Here is a 20,237-nt window from a genome sequence, read left to right on the forward strand (position 1 = left end):
GTCTACATCTCAAAACTAAAACATGCACATAATAGTTAAAAGGTGATAATAATTCATGTAGTAATAAAAGGCAACATATGATTTGATTCGTTTCGACACGTGACAGCTGTAGCTAAGGATAACGGCTGTTCAGTGTTCAAGTCTAACCTTGTACCAATAAGCTAGAAAAAGTTTTACTCAATCGCTCATATCGATCCCAATAATAGAAAAACATAAAAGATCTTGCGATAAACCTAGATAGCAAGGTCATTGTTTCCACTCACATAAAAATTGTTTATTCCTCTATTCAACACGATTCATATAAACGATGCACAAACCAACCACAAGGAACAACCAGGTACTAGGTTTCAAGTTTTGACTCGCGTAGAAAGTGCGATCGAATATCAGGCTACCAGCTAGGACAAGAAATGGACGAAGGGACAAGACGCATTTGATTTATGCAGCAATGTCGCTACGACGAAGAGACTGCGGGAAATGCGAGGCAACGGGGCAGGAACCAGCTCGGACAAGAAATGGACGAAGGGACAAGACGCATTTGATTTATGCAGCAATGTCCCTACGACGAAGAGACTGCTGGACGTGCGAGGCAACGGGGCAGAAAGACGTGGTGGTCAGGACTACGGCTCAGAGCTGCCCGACCTCGTGCAGATACGCCGCTAGCAGCTTCGTCTGCAACGAATCAACAAAATTTTTACACATTTTCTACCTCATTTTAGTCATAAATTTAATAAACTAAATTTTGCCCCATGGTTTTCCTGCCATAAAATAGAGTTGCTCGGTGGCATAATAGTATTGTGCAGCGTGAAAGCAAATATTGTTATTAGGATACTACTATTATTATTATTATTATTATAATATAATATTAGGATATTATTATTAAGAGGTTATTATTCTACGAAGCATTTTGTGTCTGCAAACTCATTTCGTGTCCACGGACTCATTTCGTGTCCACGGACTCATTTCGTGTCCACGGACTCGTTTCGTGTGTACAAACTCATTTCGTGTCTACAACTCGTTTCGTGTCTACAAACTCATTTCGTGTCTACGAACTCATTTCGTGTCTACAAACTCATTTCGTGTCTACGAACTCATTTCGTGTCTACAAACTCATTTCGTGTCTACGAACTCATTTCGTGTCTACGAACTCATTTCGTGTCCACGAACTCATTTCGTGTCTACAAACTCATTTCGTGTCTACGAACTCATTTCGTGTCTACAAACTCATTTCGTGTCTACGAACTCATTTCGTGTCTACGAACTCATTTCGTGTCCACGAACTCATTTCATGTCTACGAACTCATTTCGTGTCTACGAACTCATTTCGTGTCTACGAACTCATTTCGTGTCTACGAACTCATTTCGTGTCTACGAACTCATTTCGTGTCTACGAACTCATTTTGTGTCTACAACTCATTTCGTGTCTACAACTCATTTCGTGTCTACAACTCATTTCGTGTCTACAACTCATTTCGTGTCTACAACTCATTTCGTGTCCACGGACTCGTTTCGTGTCTACAAACTCTTGACTGAACGGAATGACATGAAAGTAAAACTTGTCTATGTACAGCACCCGCTCCTATCACGAGCATAATTCATAAATACAATCAATTCTTCGCAGTAACTTATATGCCCAGCTTCTTAATAACATGTTCTGTATTTCTTAATAGCAGATCCATGTTCAAAACGAGTTATAATTGCAGTACCAATTACAGTATTACTACATACAGGTAAACCAACCTAACAATGATACTTGACTGACAATTGCATGCTGATCGCAAAATAAATTTACAAACCTACGGCAAAATAAATTTACTAACAATCAAACGTAATTGATATTGCCATTTTTCAAGTGTCGATGAAATTAAATATTCCTCAGCAAATCGCCACAAATAAGACTGGGCTTTTTTCATTCGTTGCTGCCGCATGCACAGACATCCAATCAAAAGCCCTTTTACGGAATTGTTTTGTAACTAAAATTTATCACTAATTAAGCAAGGAAAATCTACACACCCCTTCAATATAGTTAGTCCTGTTGATCTTCTCGTTTTGGGAGTGGGCACCATCGTCGCAGGCGCCCATGGGCAGCAGCAGCACGTTCTTGCCAGTCACCTCCTGTACGAGTGCGACAAGACATTAGGCAGGTCCGTATGACAGGCTAAACCTGTATATATTGTTTGAATTATATCAGATTTGGATGAATTTGTCCGTTTAAAGATTCACCAACAATTATGAATATTGTCAGGTAATGTTTATATCACACAACATGAACAGTATCAAATGGTAAACTTTTTCATTCTTCCAGTAAATATGGTTCTCTCAGGAAACTGAAAGTATAGTCAATATTTCATCCAATTATATAATGATTATATATGGATGTAATGATTTCGAGGCGAGAGAGGACAATCTTAACACTTAGGGTCGTAATGCGCTTACCGCAAGTCGTCGTTGACCGCCAAACTGTAATATAGAGAAATAGTGCAGTACTTACCTCCATCATTACATCCGCATCGTCTTGAGGCGATAATGTGACCATGTTACCGTATCAACAAGAAATTTATCCAGACTGACGTAAGTCGTCCTTTAAACAACGAACTAGCGATTAAAAGAAGACGATAACTATTTTCCCAAGAGCAAGACGATCAAATCAAAACAAGACGATAGAAAACCAATTAAATTTGCTACAAACTTAGGTTCAATATACAGATCCTAGAGCCTCCACCAATCAACTAGTGCGGGCAAGGATCATCAAGCGTGCACAGTACACCGTCGGTACCTGGAGTGTGATGGTGATGGGTATAGAGCCTCCTTCTCGTGTCATGTCAGGCCGTTGGCCGTACACTGTGAAGGTGGCCGCCGCTGCGGCGGTGAACTGAGGGTGACGCGTGTCGGACACCCACGCGGGCGCGCTACCTTCATTCTCCCTCACCTTTATTCGTCAGGATAACGCAATGTGTGTGAAAAATGCTTCGAGGATTGGAGGGAAAGGCCGATTTCGATTGTTGTGTGGTGAAAGTTGGATGGTCAACAAATATCCTAATGATGGGACCTTTATTCGTCAGGATAACGCAACGTGTGAAAATTGCTTAGAGGATTGGAGGGGAAGGCAAGTGGAGTGTAAATATCCGATTTCGATTGTTGTGTGGTGGAAGATGTACCGTCAACAAATATTCAGAAGAGGGAGTGGAAGAACGAGAATCGAAAAGAAATGCCTAATGAAGGAGAGAAAAGTTCACGAGCAATTTAGATTTAAAGAAATTTATGCAAGCCGTGGAATGGAATTTCAAGTCTACTTCGCGATAAGGATACAGCCAAGTGAATCAATCGCCCGGTAAATGAGATAAAACCAAGGAATGCTATCACTGTAGCCATACCATATTAGAGAAAACAGACATGTATAGATGGATTTGCACAATTTTTTTCCACGAGAGAAGTAGAAGTCAACCGCAATGGCTCCATAAGAACCGAAGTAGCGAAAGGAGAAATTGGCACAGTGGATTCAAACACTACGCTTTTGCAGTCAGATTCTAGGATAGGGAAGGAGCAGCTATGGGTAATGAGACTATGGGATTCGACAACAGTCAATTAAATAAGAAGCCAAAATATAAAACCATTTTGGAAAGCGACAGAGAAGAATTTGGGCACATTCATGCAAAACTGAGCATGCAGAGCACGAGATCCACTAGGTTCGTAGATGCGTCGTGTTTAGTTGACCTCTTGTTACTTACCAGACAATTTATGACTGGAATAAGGTGAGTACCACAAATCCGAGACTCCTGTATTGATCACAGTCAAGAATGAAGGACAATTTCACGCCGCTACTCTCTAAATATTCATGTTCTCTTTGTAGGTTACGACTGGAATAAGGTGAATACCACAAGTCCGGGACTGCTGCATTAATAATAGTGAAGACAATTACAAGCCGCTACTCTCTAAATATCAATGTTCTCGTTGTAGGACCTGAAGCACAAGCGTGATGGGTATGGAGCCACCCTCCCGCTACCTACCACAAATCCGAGACTCCTGTATTGATCACAGTCAAGAATGAAGGACAATTTCACGCATAATAATGTTCTCGTTGTACGACCTGAAGCACAAGCGTGATGGGTATGGAGCCACCTTCCCGCGTCATGTCAGGGGTAGTCTTGTAGACCGCCTCGGTGGCGCGGCGACCAGCCTCGTAGTTAGGATGGTCCTGGTCTGACACCCAGCACTTGCCGCCGTGGTACATCGAAGTCTGTGCCACAACCACCGCAACACAAATATTTTAATGCTATGCCAGCCATAACGACTGATGAAATTGATATCGTTGAATGCGTAGATAAATGATTAAATTTTTGTAGGAGTACATAACGAAAGCCGCTTAACAAAGAGATGTAAATTAGTTTGAAATATGTCGAAGGAAAAATTTAATGCTTGTATTGTCATTTATCTTCGACGCCATCTAACTATAATAGGTAGCCTTTACGCCACTGATTAGTTTACAGTTTATAATGAAATAATATTTTTGTGTAACAATTCGTATCGGGCCGGAGAAAAGCACGGGGAAAATATCGTCGAGGGATTTCATTAATTAGAGACGAAAGAAAAAACACGGGGCGTGAATTCACGTTAAAAAAATCCAGCTGAAGTGGGTGAAACCTGAAACTCGGGAACTGTGAAAAAGATGTGATAGAAAATAGAGCTTAAATAATAGAAGAAAAATTAGCAAAACAAAGACCTTACAGGTAACCGATCGTAGAGACAAAAAAAAAAAAAAAAAAAAAAAACGAAAAACGAGGTACTCGTACAAAAAAAGAAAACCGATTCAACACACTAGAAGACACGGAAAACCGGACCGATGTCTTTTGAAAAGATACATCACGACCTCAACAGACAAATCTTTATTTACAGAACGAAGGCAGCTAATTAGAGGAGGAAGGAATAATTGCGGCGCCAGTAAAGGTTACTCGAAGTCTGCCGAACATAGAACACAGATCAACGAAACTGCCAGAAAGCTTGACGCGAGAGCTCAACAGCCAGACACCAGTAGTAGTAGGGGAGAGATTTTTAGCGCTTCATATCAGCTTCGTCTATTACGCGCTGAAGGTACAATATACAGTTTTGCAGGGTCAGGTTTCTTCGTTGGTCTCAGGCTCGCAGCCTGATTCATCTGGTCTTGGGTTTAGACTTCTTTACTTCTGAGGCGAAACACCGTAACACTCCGGAAAGTAAGCAGATAAGATTACGTTTTGCATCTGCGGAATTGTGAAGGCGCGATCAACCGAATACAGCATTGAATGCAATGCAACAAGTGATGAAAATGACAATCGCCGGAGAAGCGGTACGGATGCTTATTTCGTCCGACGCGCCGGAATTGAACTCACCTCAAAAGCAGCACCAGAGTATGAGATTGCGGACCTTCCTTTACCGACATCTGGATACCATAAATCGGAAGGGCCTAGTTGGCCGTTGGACTGGTAATAGTACAGTAATGAACGATCATGATGAACACAAAAAAGCGCTATTAAAGATCAAATGAAACGTGAAAATGACGATGACGGAGTCGTGTCCAACAAGACTGTCGTGCGGATCACGAGTTAGCCGGGGACCTGGAAGGTGATGGTGATGGGAATGGAGCAGCCCTCCCTAGTGAAGTCAGGCGACACTCCATAGCAGTCGACGATGGCCCGAGCGCCCGCCTGATAGTTCGGGTCTTGGGGGGAACACACCCAGTGTCGGCCGCTGTGCAGGCACCCGCTCTGCACCCAACACGCTCAGCCATTTACCACAGGATAGCAAATTTTACCCACACCACTGGCACGTGCAAGGAGATTTACCGAGTTTTTAATTTAAATTCAACACTACACAAGTTAGGAGCTCTAGCCTAGACTGTGCACTCTCGCGCGACTCCTCTTCACACACTGAAATTTGTGGTCATATCGGAAAAATCTCATCATTTAAAATGTTAAAGAAATCCAGCAAAAATCCATAGAAATGACAGTGTACAAGGCAGATGAAGTACCGCCAACCAAATTGCACGATTACAGAAGGAGAGAGCACGTCACAAATTTGGATCATGAATAAAGTGAATTGTAGCAGAGTACCATGGAAATTCAGGGCATACTTCAGGAGAGTAAATTAAGACTAAAGCGCCCCAAGAAATATCAAACTAGAGTGCACACTGCACTGCTACCAGAATTATTTGATTTTAAGAAAATTTTACTTTACGATAGCATAAAAAGTAAAGCATGCAATTGAAACTAAGAATATTGAAGCAAAAATGATAGAAGTTATAGCGACGTGATACAATATAGATCTATTTCCATGTGAAGTTTCAAGCTGTCAATAAAATATGTCCATCTCAACTTTGAGGAGAAAATAAAACCAACATAATGTGAAAACTATGACCTCAAATCAACTCCAACAGAAAGAAGAAAGGGGCTTGCATCAAAATAGTCTTCCCTGTGTTTCAAAATTTGGCTTTTATTAATCTATTAATCTGCAGTTATAATTCAGAAAAAACACGATATGCTGCTAAAATTGCTATATTTTGTGCTCTTATTTTAGTGTGAAACTTTCGCAGGCAGAGTTTTCAAAAACCATTCAATACGCGCGGCAACTCGATTCAAAACTCATAACCCTTCACTAGGCGCGGTAACTCAACTAGTGTCGAACGATGATCAAAGAAGCTCTTCTACTGACAAAAAAAAAAAAAAATATTAGAATTTTAGAGTATATTTGGGTTTCAAAAGTTGGAGTTACATATCACAGCGGTAAATTATTTACAATAAGTTGTATTAGAATCTTGAATGCAACGTGTTGTTTTATTTTTAACTCTATAGTGGCCGCGTGGATAACATAGTAATCCGCGCTTACGAAAATCGACCTTAACGAAAGCGAACGAAAAGGTGACCAATTTGGTCATAAATCAATACTAACCTTTATAATATGTTACGTTAGTTGTTCTGTTCTTCTTTGCATTGCTATGATCGTAAAGAAAGGAACCGTATTGCTCGTCGGCACTTCTGATCATCAGGCGTGCAAGAACCAGGTTAGGGAAGGTGTAAGTTGGGTCGTAAAGTTGATAAGAAATTATTTCAAGAGATCATCAGTAAAAAGTGCGCGCGAGAACAAACCGCAAACAAAATCTGCAGCAGAACAATGGTCGGTAGCCACAATATAGGCATATATTATGAGCTCTTTCAACGAGACACCAACACAAGCAATAGCTGACAAAACGTATACTGAATACTTTCTTTTGATTTTATAAGCAAGGCCGACTTACGACCGAAAGCACGCAGTGTACGGTAAAATAAATACTCAGTACTCACTGCAGTGAGTAACAGAGCGCATTTTCTCGTCGGCGAAAACGTGAAGTCACGGACAGACGGACGGTCAGACAGACGGAGATGAAGAGCATAATAGGGCATTTTTTCAATAAATGAGAAAATGCGCTAAAAATGGCCGCATAAGACATCATAACACAGCATACACTGCAGTTATGAGTCGTAGTTGTTGTCATGATTCAGCTTCACCCTAGTGACGCAACAACAACTACCACAACTACAGTATTACCAAAGGATATATTTTGAGGCATCTATTATATATACAAAGGATTTATTTTCAGGCATCTAAAGGGGACAGCCTCAGTAATAATTTCACAAATAAATTTCAAGGTCTAAACTTGATAGATTCCAATATCAGTACCAAGTTGCTGTACCATTCCAGAAGCTAAATTGAGGAACTGGACTAACGTTTGATGGCAGACCAATCAATTTACATCGAACCAACACGGCAGAAGCAATTATTTCATCTTCAAATTGAAAATATCAATGACAAGAAGATTGCAAATTGCAATCAGGACCAGGGTGTAAGGCTTCAATAACGAAACACTTCCATGGACACGAAAAAAACCGTCACGATAGAAGAGGGAAACAAGTTGCTCAAGAAAGAAAAAGATGTTAATAGAGATTAAGATTTAGTGTTGATACCGTATTAAATAAGTTACTCAATAGTATGAACGGCATTTTAAATTCATAGATAGATATTCCTAGAATAAAATATATTTGAAATTTCATTCCGGATTTATTATGAAGCATCATTATTGAACGCATTCTAATTAATTAGTCTTCTGTGTAGCATTGGAAGAAGCAAAAATGCGTAAAAGTAATGCAATAATCCCATATTAGGTCATTGTTAAATCTTACTCACAATTAATTTGTTAATAAATATATTTGAATACACAGCTTAATGAATATATTGTACATGGATTTATGCACCAAACACTCACAGGAATGTATGGGTCATATGATCCAAATAGTGACATTTTCTGTACATGGCACCGATACGTGTTTAGAACGAGCTGGTCACTTTAAATGTGATTGGCCAAACAGAGCAGAAATTAAAAAAAGTTGATACATATACACTTTTTAAATCGTGTTTTGACTTCAGAATTAATTGACTAAACGGCACTGGATAAAAGATTTAGTTATAAATTTTCAATTTCAAATTAATACTAAAATAGAAGGCACTTAGATCATAAGTCAGACTATCTGTTTTATGTACCGTACATCTCATCTTCATTCAGTTATTTATTTCAAATTTCATTGTCAGGTTGAATCAGCTGAAAATGTATTTAGTCTTTCGTCATTCAAGTAGTAATATTCTCATAATGTCCCTAATTTAAAAAATCTTGAAGTTAGCGTTTGATAAAAATCACATATTCACATGATAATTAAACATATTTCGAATAACTAACTAGCATATGTTGCCGTTCCCTGGTCTTATCCTAGTCTGGCTAATAGCTATAGAGTCGGAACTGTTACGAATCAATTATTTTCAACATATTAATAATTGCCTGATTGGAATATATTACCTATGTTAATAATAAATGCCTCATTAGAAGTAAAATGAATGTCCAAATGAAATTATAGTCAATCAATGGATGGTACTGTACTGCCACGAAGAACATAGTCGTATAGAGTGTCCTCATTAAATATAAATTATATACTATTTTCATGACAGTCTCTCACCTTCATGGTGTTGGGACTGCCACGCTTGGCCCACAGCTGCTCCATGTAGTCAACGACGCACTTGGTGACGTGTTCAGGGGTCTGGTCGGGCACGATACGGATGCTGAACTTGCCCACGACGCGGCGCGGGATGACAGTCTTGGCACCGGGCTCACTGAACGCGCCCTCCACGCCGTGGATAGAGAGAGAGGGGAACCTCCAGCGAGCCATCAGCGTCTTCATCTGCACACGGGGGGTAGAGTGTGAGTGAGGGGTGTAGAGTGTGAGAGAGGGGTGTAGAGTGTGAGTGAGGGGGGTAGAGTGTAAGAGTGTGAGTGAGGGGTGTAGAGTGAGTGAGGGGTGTAGAGTGTGAGTGAGGGGTGTAGAGTGTGAGTGAGGGGTGTAGAATGTGAGTGAGGGGAGTAGAGTGTGAGTGAGGGGGGTAGAGTGTAAGTGAGGGGTGTAGAGTGTGAATGAGGGGTGTAGAGTGTGAGTGAGGGGAGTAGAGTGTGAGTGAGGGGGGTAGAGTGTGAGTGAGGGGGTAGAGCATCGTGTGAGCATGGGGTGTGAGCAGAGCGTCATGTGAGCATGGGGTGTGAGCAGAGCAGCGCGTGAGCATGGGGTGTGAGCAGAGCAGCGCGTGAGCATGGGGTGTGAGCAGAACAGCGCGTGAGCATGGGGTGTGAGCAGAGCATCATGTGAGCATGGGGTGTGAGCAGAGCAGCGCGTGAGCATGGGGTGTGAGCAGAACAGCGTGTGAGCATGAGGTGTGAGCAGAGCAGCGTGTGAGCATGAGGTGTGAGCAGAGCAGCGTGTGAGCATGGGGTGTGAGCAGAGCAGCGAAGTGAGCATGGGGTGTGAGCAGAACAGCACGTGCGCATGGGGTGTGAGCAGAACAGCGCGTGCGCATGGAAGGTGAGTAGAGCAGCGCGTGAGCAGAGTTATTTCAAGCTAGACGAGTTAAGAACCTTATCCTTGTGGTCAACAAGTCTCGCAGCGCCGATATCGTTCCTGTAGTCCTCAACGTCAAAGTCGATATCTTTGTAGAGCCCTTCTTCCTCTGGTGTTACAGGGGCAACCTGATCCATAATCCCTGCAAATTATACAACACTTAAATACCGTAATATTTAATAACTTAAAGAGTAATTAAAACTAGTATAAATGGTTCATCAGGCGGGCATTGAGAAAGGTTCTTAATCGCAGGTGGCAGGAGAGAAACGAGTCAGAGTTGAGGCAGATGATTGGTAGCATGAATTGTTCAATAGGTACTGATGAGATCACATATTAATTTGTTAAAAACATGCTTAACACCCATAGAACTTGAAAGTACTCATGTTGAAGACGGGAACACATTGAAAAATAGCAGAGGTTGAAATTTAGTTGGTCAGTAACTTCTAGGCAGAAGATATAGCTACAAATTTTGAGAGCTAAATTCACAATGAAATTCAAGGCTGAGCAAAAAAAGCCAGGTTACGATAAAGTCACTAGAGAAACACCCAGCAAGTAAAAGTTGTACCTGGAATAAGAATTTTTCCTTTGGCATCGACAAGTTGGCTCATCATGTACATGAGGTCGACCATCGCCTCGTGGACAGTGCCGCCGAACACCCCAGAGTGCAGGTCCTTGGAGCAGCACTCGATCTGCACGTGGCAATTTAGTGTTACAGTCGGTGCTTAAGAGTTCCTTGCAGCTGATACCTTGTTTTAAGGACAAAACAAAAAATAACCCTCAGAGATACGACCGGTTTTTGTTCTTTTGGCCTGACTGACCCATTTAGAACAAGCACAATTATCTGAAATTTTGATGGCAAAGTTTGTTTCCACATTATCACATTCCTAAAAAATGCATCCGCATGCAAAAACTCATTTCTTTCAGACATCAGCTACTTTTAAGTTTGCTAAGTAAACAATATAACTTAGATTTATCCTGCGAAATAATTTCTATGGTTTCCAAGTAATATGCCTTATTGCAGGCAAGAAGAAATATTTTCAGTTTCGTGACTGTTGATCCAAAAGCATACAAGTTTAAGCAAAAACTTCGATGTATTTAATGGTGGACTCAGGATTTTGACGTGGTGACGAGGCTGACAGACTGTCAAATGTCAATGCACAATAAACTAGCCAAATATGGCACGCGAGTCTGCCATTTTGTTACTCAAAGTTCAATTAATTATTATATCATTTACATGTTCCTCATACATTGTAACGAAAAACCATTCATTAAAAGTAAATAAGTATTCTGCCCCATAATACACTTATTTTTTGAATGTCTTTTTAGTTTTACTTCACAGAAGAAATAGCAGATCCCCCGTAGACCATAAGTGAGGCAGGGCTTTTTCTTGCCCAGCCAGTAGTTGTCTGAGATGCAAACAAAGTCCGTGCCGGCCAGGAACTTGTCCTTCTCTGCCACTAGAAGCTCTTCTAGTCCCTCTGAGCCAGACTCTTCCATGCCTTCCAGCACGAACTGTAAAGGTAGCGTATCAATAACAATCAACGATAAGCGCATAACACAATCGCTGCTCAGCATGTTGAAGCAGAAATGAAAAACAATAATATGCCTTGGCAACACTAACAAGGGTAACTCATTTTCGAAAACTGGTTCACAGAAAAGCATCAATGTTGATGCTAGTATCAGATTACAATATAAGCAGGCTGGTTAAGGTTTTAGTGTGGTTCTGGTATTCGTAGCAATTACACAGTCAAAATATTACTAACTTTGATGAGAAATTTTCGCAACAAAATGCAAGGTAGGATATTCGTAGTTCACAACATACATCATTTTTAAATATTCAAGATACCAGCATTCAGAAGAGTGAATTTTCTACGTTAGGACTCGAGAAAAAGACGAGATTGGCAATAAGAAGATAAAATACTAAATTACTAGCTAACAGGGAAATAGCTCTTTAGATTCTTCAGTAAAAACATTCAACTAAGTAACACTTTATGCAAATTGACGGTCTCGTCTGCAAGGACTCACAACTGTAACATGATGGGTTGTAGTAAAGCATTTACTTTGATATTAATAGGCAGTGTAGCTCCGGTCTTCTGGAAGGCTTCGATGGCGTGCACCCAGCCAATGACGGGACCCTTGTCGTCCGTGGAGCCGCGGCCGTAAAGCTTCCCGTCCTTCTCTATGAGCTCGAAGGGCTCGGTGTCCCAGCCATCCTCCTGGTGGAGTATGAAGAACCAATATACACGAGTTTGTAATCAGCTACCAAAAAATTAAGAATATAGAGTAGTAGTAAGTTTCTTCATCTTGATGCCGGCAAAGCTTTTATGTTTAATACTAACAAACGAGTGTGAAATTCGGTGAAAAAATTTTCTTACAATACTGAAGAAATATTTCTGGACTTGAACGGGAAGTATTTCACACGAACTCGTCTTCAAGTGGAAGATGATACAAAAATTGATGCTTCAGTTGAATGCACAGTCCCTTCTTAACTATAAACGAGTTAAAAAGTGTACGAGTTATTTTGGTAAGAATTAAAAGCTTCATTGAAAAAATAAATAAGGTACTTCAATTAAAAGATGGAGCAGATGTCAAGTAAATCATTTTCGACCATGATTATACCATAAAACTTTATATTTTCCCAGAATGCCACATTTTTAATTTTGTTTGAAAAACTTTTTGTTCATCATTAACTGCAGTAAATAATCCTAATTCAATAGTCTACTCCCAGTGGCAAATTTAACAAAAGGAAAGTGAAAAAATGTACCTATACGACTTTACAAATAACAATCAACAAATTGAATAAGCAGTTAAGACTAAGAACCTGACTTAGATTTGATCAGTTATTAAGCAGAGGCAACATTAGATTAGAATGTCAGAAGCTGTTATCAGGTCCGATGACAGTCATAAAGATATGAGCTGATGAGCTCTCATCTCATAAAGTCAACACAATAAGTGTTGACTTTATCTGATAGCGCTTCAAAAGCCTCTTCTGAACCAGCTTAGAGAGCATTGTAATGCATTTTAATTGTGATGAAAAGAGTGGGATGCATTTTATGAGTGGTGCCTTCACTTGAAATTGTAAAATACACTACACTTGAATTCTATCAACTGAATTGATTCTAAAAATGTACATAAGTTTAGATCTATGAAAACAATAGGATCAATTCAAAAGACAGAGCAATTTGATCTTCATTCCCCAAAATGGATATCTGATATTTTATCATTCATACAATGCAAATTGCTCACAATGTAATTAAATATATCATGATAAAGAGAATTGGTGAAAATCTTGAAGAGAAGGTATCACTACGTAGTATAAATGATGAAAATATCATTTCATTTTCAACGACTTCATCAAAAATCCCTAAACCAACAAATTTAGAATGACACTGAAAGCTAAGTTTCATCCCAGAGCAGATCATTAAACATACCCACTAATTATAAGCATATTTGTTGTGGAGGCTGGAGAGGATGTGAAGTGGTCACCAGATAACAAGAATGGCAGATGATATCACAAGTTATCTCAGATATCAGAACGTTACAAATCAATGTCATGATTATGAGTCATCAGTAATGAATTATAATTGAAACATAAGAAATTGCTAATTAATACTAATTAGATGAGCTTTCCTGAGATTCATATATTACAAAGAAGTAACCTACTATTGGTAGGAAGAATAAAACTAATTGTTGGAATTCTGACAGGATGACAGCAATAAGGTAGATTTAAAACCAAAATTTAACTTACACGTTTCCAGTAGTTTACCGAGTAAGAGAGTAGGTATATATAAAACTACACTCACTATGGGTATTAAAGAATTGATCAAAACAAAGTTGAAAAAAAAATTAAACAAAGAAAGTAAAGAGATATTTGTAGACATACTTTTAAGGCTGGTTGTACATCAAGATGCATATAAAACTACACTCACTATTAAAGAATTGATCAATACAAAGTTGGGAACAATTAAACTAAGTAAAGAGATATTGGTAGACAAACTTTTAAGGCTGGTTGTACGTCGAGATGACCATACACACAGAGAGTCTTCTTCTTAGGGTCAGTACCCAGCTGACCGAACAAAACAGGAGGCAGAGGGATCTGACTGCCATTGGGCAGGGTCTGGAAGGCACAAAATAAACTTTATTGTTTATGCTAGTTTATGTTCACAGCCCATTATTCTTGGCAATTGAGATGGACTGGATGTATACAATTTTTTCTGTACCTACAGCATGGACAATATGGTTATAAATTACAGATATTACTTAGACTAGTAGGAATGAAGAATCATTTATTTTCTTCAAGTATGCACTGAATTAATTATATATACCTAATTAACACATCACCTATATATTCATGTGCACTTAAAAAAATAAATAACTGGATAAGATAAAGGCTAGTCAATTAAGCAAAACTGAGCATAAATTCTATTCATTTAAATTTATAAAGAAATAATGTCTGCTTATCATAGGGCCACATTGAACCCTAATCATATCAGATAGGGAAAAAGGCACCACAGGTAGTTAGTTAGGTGTCTCTAGCCCTGGCACAATCCAAATAGTCTGCATAATTTTCATGCTATGACTTTCATAATACAAACGTGTCTGACTAGTACAGTAATGAAAATATTTCATTGAGTTTTTAACACTATGAGAGTATGTACAAAATGTTGTACCTAGTCCATATAAATTCAAATTGAAGGAAATGGTTTGAGCAGCAACAAAACTAGTACGTAAAGATATAAAGATAAGAATAGAAGACCTACTTGCATGCCAACATCTTTAAGCTCGCAAGTGGCACCAAGAGCTTCAAGCTTTTTCTGTGTCCAATCAACCATTTTCTTTATTTCAGGTCGAGCTTCAGGCCAGGCTGACACCGACTTGATGGCCACAGCCTCTCGCAGAGTTTCCACATACTTCTCCTGGTTACTGTCAATGTGCCTGCCATAAAATTAGAACAGCTATTATCAATGTTTGTGAATAGAGACAAACTTTATAGTAAATGGACAGATAGTTGGCAAAACACATGTTGAGTCAGTGGTCAGCCCTCAAAACATACAAAATACACACAAAATTTGGCAAAAAGTTCACAACCAGGAACAAATGTGACCAAAATGAACATGACTTGTAATTGACTTGAAAAGACAAATGAAATGAATCTAAATTTTCATGTCATCTGAGTGGTGGCTGTGATGCACAGGTGCAGCAGTGAGAGACACAGTCTCTGACCCTCACACACAGGTTTTTTTCTACATGCCACACACACACCGACATGTGTCGGGGACCGACACATGGTCAACGGTGATGATCAGACCCACTCTCACTCAAGCCACACTTAGGGTGGTTTGAGTGAGGGATTTAGGGACTCGAAATTGAACTTGAGTGAGACTATGAGAGTCTATAAGTGAAAACTATTTACTATGGCAGCAACTAGCAAGCTAGCAAGAACATAGTGACAAACCAGCAGAGGTGGGCAGTAGCGCGCTACATGTAGCGGCCGCTACATTTTCTGTAGCGGTAGCGGCTCTACATTCAAGGCAATGTAGCGGTAGCGCCCACTACATATTTAAGTAGCGATACGAGGTTTTGCCGCTACAGTGCTACCGCTACATTTATAGATAAAGCCTTTAGATTTTACTTAAGGGGACCAGCTACCCTCCAACAAAACTTTTTTGTTTACAGACAGATTGTTTTGAAACTTGGTACACATATGTAAAACAGAAATCTAAGACCTTTTTGTTCATGTATATAAAAAAAAATGAAAGAAAACGTAGAATTAATAGAAAACGGCAAATAAGGGGTACTCTAAAAAAGTTTATAACTTTTGCAAATCACATGCTACAATGTCGAGAAACATATCAATATATATATATATATAAAAAAAGACTGGTTTTGTTATGTATATGTGGATAATTTCTTAGATTGGTAGATTAAAGTTCACATCCATGTAGGGAAGGTAAAACATAAAAATAACTGTAACTTTTATTTACTGTATCTAACCCTGGGGTAACCCATACTAGTTCGGTTAGGTTAAGGGGACCGGCTACCCTCTGGAAAAACTTCTACAGTTATTATCCGATCACCATGAAACTTCACATACATACGTAAAATGTAAAAATAAGAACATTTTGCTTGTATGAATTTTTCGAAAAAATTAATAGAAAACATGAAATTCATAGAAAACGGCTTAAAAAGGGGTACTTTAGAAAATCTATCTCCTCCTACAAATATCATCCTACAACATCGAGACACGTATCATTCGCTTCGTAAGGACCATACCTAAAAATTTGATGATCACTTTTCTCATTTTCCCCTTAGTTTTTCTTTTAAGTGTGTTTTATCCCATTTTTCTCATTTTTCCCCCCTCCCCCATATAAAAAATGAACCAGACAGAAATTCAAAAAAATAATCGTCAAATTTTTAGGTAATTTTCTTACGAATCGAATGATGTATGTCTCATTGCTGTAGCTTGAAAACTGTAGGAGGAGATAGGTTTTCCGTGACAATAAGTTGAACTTTTCAAACTTTTCAGGACGGCGCGACAAAGTCCCGTACGCCTTGAAATAGGCACTCAATGTAGCATGGATACCAAACTACAGGCTTCTGTAGCTTAATCCACTCAAGGATGCTAGCAGCAACTTGTAGCGCACCTCTACGTACAATGTTAGGAGGGTAACTGAGCTCAGATGCCAGATACACCAAGATATCTTGTCTTGCCGCTCTAATTTCGCTAGGTCTATTTAGTGAAGGAACTCCACCCCCTGCCCCCCATTAAAGCCCGGCCATCTGTGTCAATATTGCCGTACATGGATCGCAGTAGTATCGTTGGAAAGCTCAGGGCAGGTACTTTCAAATATTGCCAAGTGGACGTAAATTCTTGAACTTAAGCTCAAGAAGATACGTCTAGCGTACGATCAGCGTTTTTTGACACCTTCAAAACTTTCGTACGACCGACTTAGCTAAGACCGTACCTTCAAACCATGTTGCATGTCAGCCAATCACAAGCTCGCTTACATCCTTTGTTTACATTATGAGTCACATGACGCCACATGACGCCATACTTCTGTGTTCAGTTATTTAAAAATTTTGTCTCTTTTTAAAAAATTCTAGACTCTTTTAATCTAATATTTTGATGACAAATGCCGTTTTAAGATAGCAAAATGTTATTTAGTCATTAATATGACATAATGAACAACGAGAATAGAATTTTAGTAAGTTCATTTTTTAGCTTCACCCGTCAGATTCGTTTTCTGTTGACATATACTAAGAAAAAATTCATTTGATGCATGACTAACAAAATTTTCTTAATATCGAATAAGGATATTTTTCTAAATCAAAATTAGAGGATTTACCTTAAAATTATACTAAAGTCTAGACACTAGTATGATACACTAGTCCAGACACTATTAGAGACTAGATACTAGTAACTGAATGATTACCAATCGCTTCATTCACTCAAAAGTTGCTCGTCACTCGACTTACGCGACCTTTCAATCGGCGCAAAGTTGCGTGCTCGTAACGTACTGCAAAATGTTTTGAAGGTACCATAATTTGAAGTTACGAGCACTTAGCGGACTTACGCTGCACTTAAGCCGCTACGAGCACTTAGCAATGTTTTGAAAGTACCTGCCCAGAATGTCAGCTTTAAGATGAGACTAAGCATGTAACTGCAGCACAACTCAAGTAGAAACTATATTCAAAGATTTCAGCAGCTAATTACTTTATATCCAATTACTTAAAGAACTCTCTCACCCGCTTCCCTTTAAAGAGACGCCATGAACGTAAATATTGGCGTACAGCGATGGCAGTGGTACCATTGGAAAGAACAGAATTCCAGCTTTCAGATGAGCACAAAAACCGAAAAACGCCAAAATTGAAAATTTTAGGGTAGCCGGTCCCCTTAATTGCAATAAAGTTGCAATGATATGTTTTACAAATGTTTTATTATCATTAAATGTTAATGAGTAATTCCCAATAGCATAACAATAAATATTTAGAGATTTCCAATAATTTTGGCCATTGTAGCGGCTAATGTAGCGCGCTACATTTTACTGTAGCGGTAGCGCCCGTTACAATCTAGTGGGTGTAGCGCATAGTGGCAAAACAGAGTTTTTTAGACTCTCCCTCAAGGCCTCAAGTTCATTTGTGAGTCCTATAAGTAGACCAGTAGAGTATCCTGGATACCAGCAGTATCATGCATAAGGAATTGATTTAAATATTGGGTAAATGAGGAAATTAAGAATGAACTGATTCTAAAAAAGCTGTGGTTTGCCACTATGGTGTAGCGGTAGCGCTCGCTACATTTAGAGCCTGTAGCAGTAGCGGTAGCGCCGCTACATTTCCAAGTAGCGCTGCCCAGCTCTGCAAAGTGCAAACCAGAGATTTTTTTGAATCAGTTCATTTTTAATTTCCTCATTTACCCAAGATTTAAACCAATTTCTTATGTATGATTATGCTCGTATCCAGGATACTTTACTGGTCTACTTATAGGACTCAAAAATGAACTTGAGGGAGAGTCTAAAAAACTCTCTGCTTTGCCACTATGCATGATACTTTACTGGTCTACTTATAGGACTCAAAAATGAACTTGAGGGAGAGTCTAAAAAACTCTCTGCTTTGCCACTTTGCCACAAGAACTTAAGTGGCCTTGAACCTTGTTAGCCATCAACTACAAAAAATAACTTTAGGTATACAAGTGACTTTTAAAATACAACACAATTCTATTTGTTCAAGAATGTGATTGTGATAATGTGAACAGAAAGTTCTTTCATTTGTTCACATCAATGATCAATTAAAGTGCCCACAACAGTGGCATGTCAGTGCCGCCCGGCGCCCGCCGCAGCGCTACGGATGGTTTCTGTCAAAAAAATAACAAATTAACAATAGATAAATCAAAATTATATATAGTTTGTAATTCAATTATTATACTCACGCAAAAATATTGGCAAGAGTTTCAGGTATTTGAGCAGGCATTTTTTATCAGGATACTGAAAGACTGACTGACTGAATATTCCGAACGCCAAACGTGAGGCAAGACGAGACACACACCACCCACTGCTAAATTTTGCCGATGACTGACTGATAAACGAAGTTATTTAAGTTAACGAACTACGAAGATTCGAACAGTGTTGCCAACTTTTTTCTCGCCGAGATCACCAGATTGAATAGCTCAAAATACCAGAAAAATACCAGAAATTTTATTCGTCAAAAACTGATTAATACCTTCAGATTTTATGAAATTAATCGTCAAAAACGTTGGATAGAAAAAGAAAACAATATTTTTCATAATTTTTTGCGCATATTTCTGGCGTGACGAAAAATTAGCAAAATTAAACACGTTGTATTTCACGTACGATATATGCGTGGTGCGGCATACGATTTTTTGGGAGTCATTGGAGGTTGGATATGTTAAGGGGACCGACCGGGCATACGGAAAACTTCTACAGTTATTATCCGATTGTCATGAAACTTCACATACATACGTAAAATGTAAAAAAAAACATTTTGCTCCTATGAATTTTTCGAAAAAATTGATAGAAAACGTGAAATTCATAGAAAACGGCTAAAAAGGGGTACTTCAGAAAATCTATCTACCAGCGCGTTATTTATCCTCGTAGAGTTTTGTTAAGGGACCTAAAACCCACCTCCCTTTGAGGAGCTGTCACAAAGTCATTTTTCGACGCACAGGGACGATACTTATATCGTTCGATTCGCAAGAAAACAACCTTTAAGATGGGATAAGAAACAGAAAAACTCAAAATATTCAAATTTTAGCCCGGTCGGTCCCCTTAAGAGAAGGAAAATAAGAAACAGAAAATGGTGAAAAAGATATTTCTTTTCCTGGCTTATATTTAGAATTAAATTCAAACTTTCAAAATAATCTTTTATTCAGACTTGTCATTTCAACGTTTGTAGTTATTGTTACATTGCAAGATTATTCTAAATATTGCTCAGAAAAGCCTTGGCTCTTTCACGTCTAACTTTCACATGTACTGCATTTTTGAATAAAATCTACAAAAGGAAGTGGAGCCACGAATCAATTGGATCAGTCAGTATAACTGGAGATAAAATTTCACAAGAGTGGTCATAGCTCATAGGCAGCTCGCAATATGTTTTTAAAACCACCAAACAGAAACGTAGGAGCTCGACAACCTCATTTGTCAAAGGCCATATCATCATTATTCACTGATCAGGTAGCAATCGTGAACCATTACTCTCGTGCACCCGGCACCGACTGCGCTAAGCATTTTTATTGTTAACATTTAGATTAGAGTTATTTCGTCAAGCGGTAATCTCGCGGTT

The 20,237-nt window shown here is 39.0% G+C and overlaps 1 protein-coding gene across 3 annotated transcripts; it reads right to left on the reverse strand.

The window, feature by feature from the left end:
• Positions 1-522: 522 nt before the first annotated feature.
• Positions 523-19,069, reverse strand: LOC108673169 (cytosolic non-specific dipeptidase). Of its 3 annotated transcripts, none has more exons than XM_018160956.2 (11): positions 18,868-19,069; positions 14,702-14,876; positions 13,939-14,058; positions 12,002-12,157; positions 11,274-11,453; positions 10,507-10,630; positions 9,959-10,083; positions 9,012-9,233; positions 2,774-2,926; positions 2,011-2,112; positions 523-669 (listed from the first exon to the last, which is right to left on the reverse strand). In XM_018160956.2, the coding sequence occupies exons 1-11, from the start codon at positions 18,906-18,908 to the stop codon at positions 625-627; spliced, it is 1,443 nt and encodes a 480-aa protein (XP_018016445.1). In that variant the 5' UTR covers positions 18,909-19,069; the 3' UTR covers positions 523-624. The 3 variants fall into 3 exon arrangements, with proteins under 3 accessions (XP_018016445.1, XP_018016447.1, XP_018016446.1); XM_018160958.2 differs by lacking the exon at positions 2,774-2,926 and adding an exon at positions 5,589-5,738 and having other exon boundaries at positions 18,868-19,067; XM_018160957.2 differs by lacking the exon at positions 2,774-2,926 and adding an exon at positions 4,085-4,234 and having other exon boundaries at positions 18,868-19,059.
• Positions 19,070-20,237: the final 1,168 nt, after the last annotated feature.

Source organism: Hyalella azteca, unplaced genomic scaffold, assembly GCF_000764305.2.
Source record: "Hyalella azteca isolate HAZT.00-mixed unplaced genomic scaffold, Hazt_2.0.2 contig15125, whole genome shotgun sequence".
NCBI lineage: Eukaryota > Metazoa > Arthropoda > Malacostraca > Amphipoda > Hyalellidae > Hyalella > Hyalella azteca.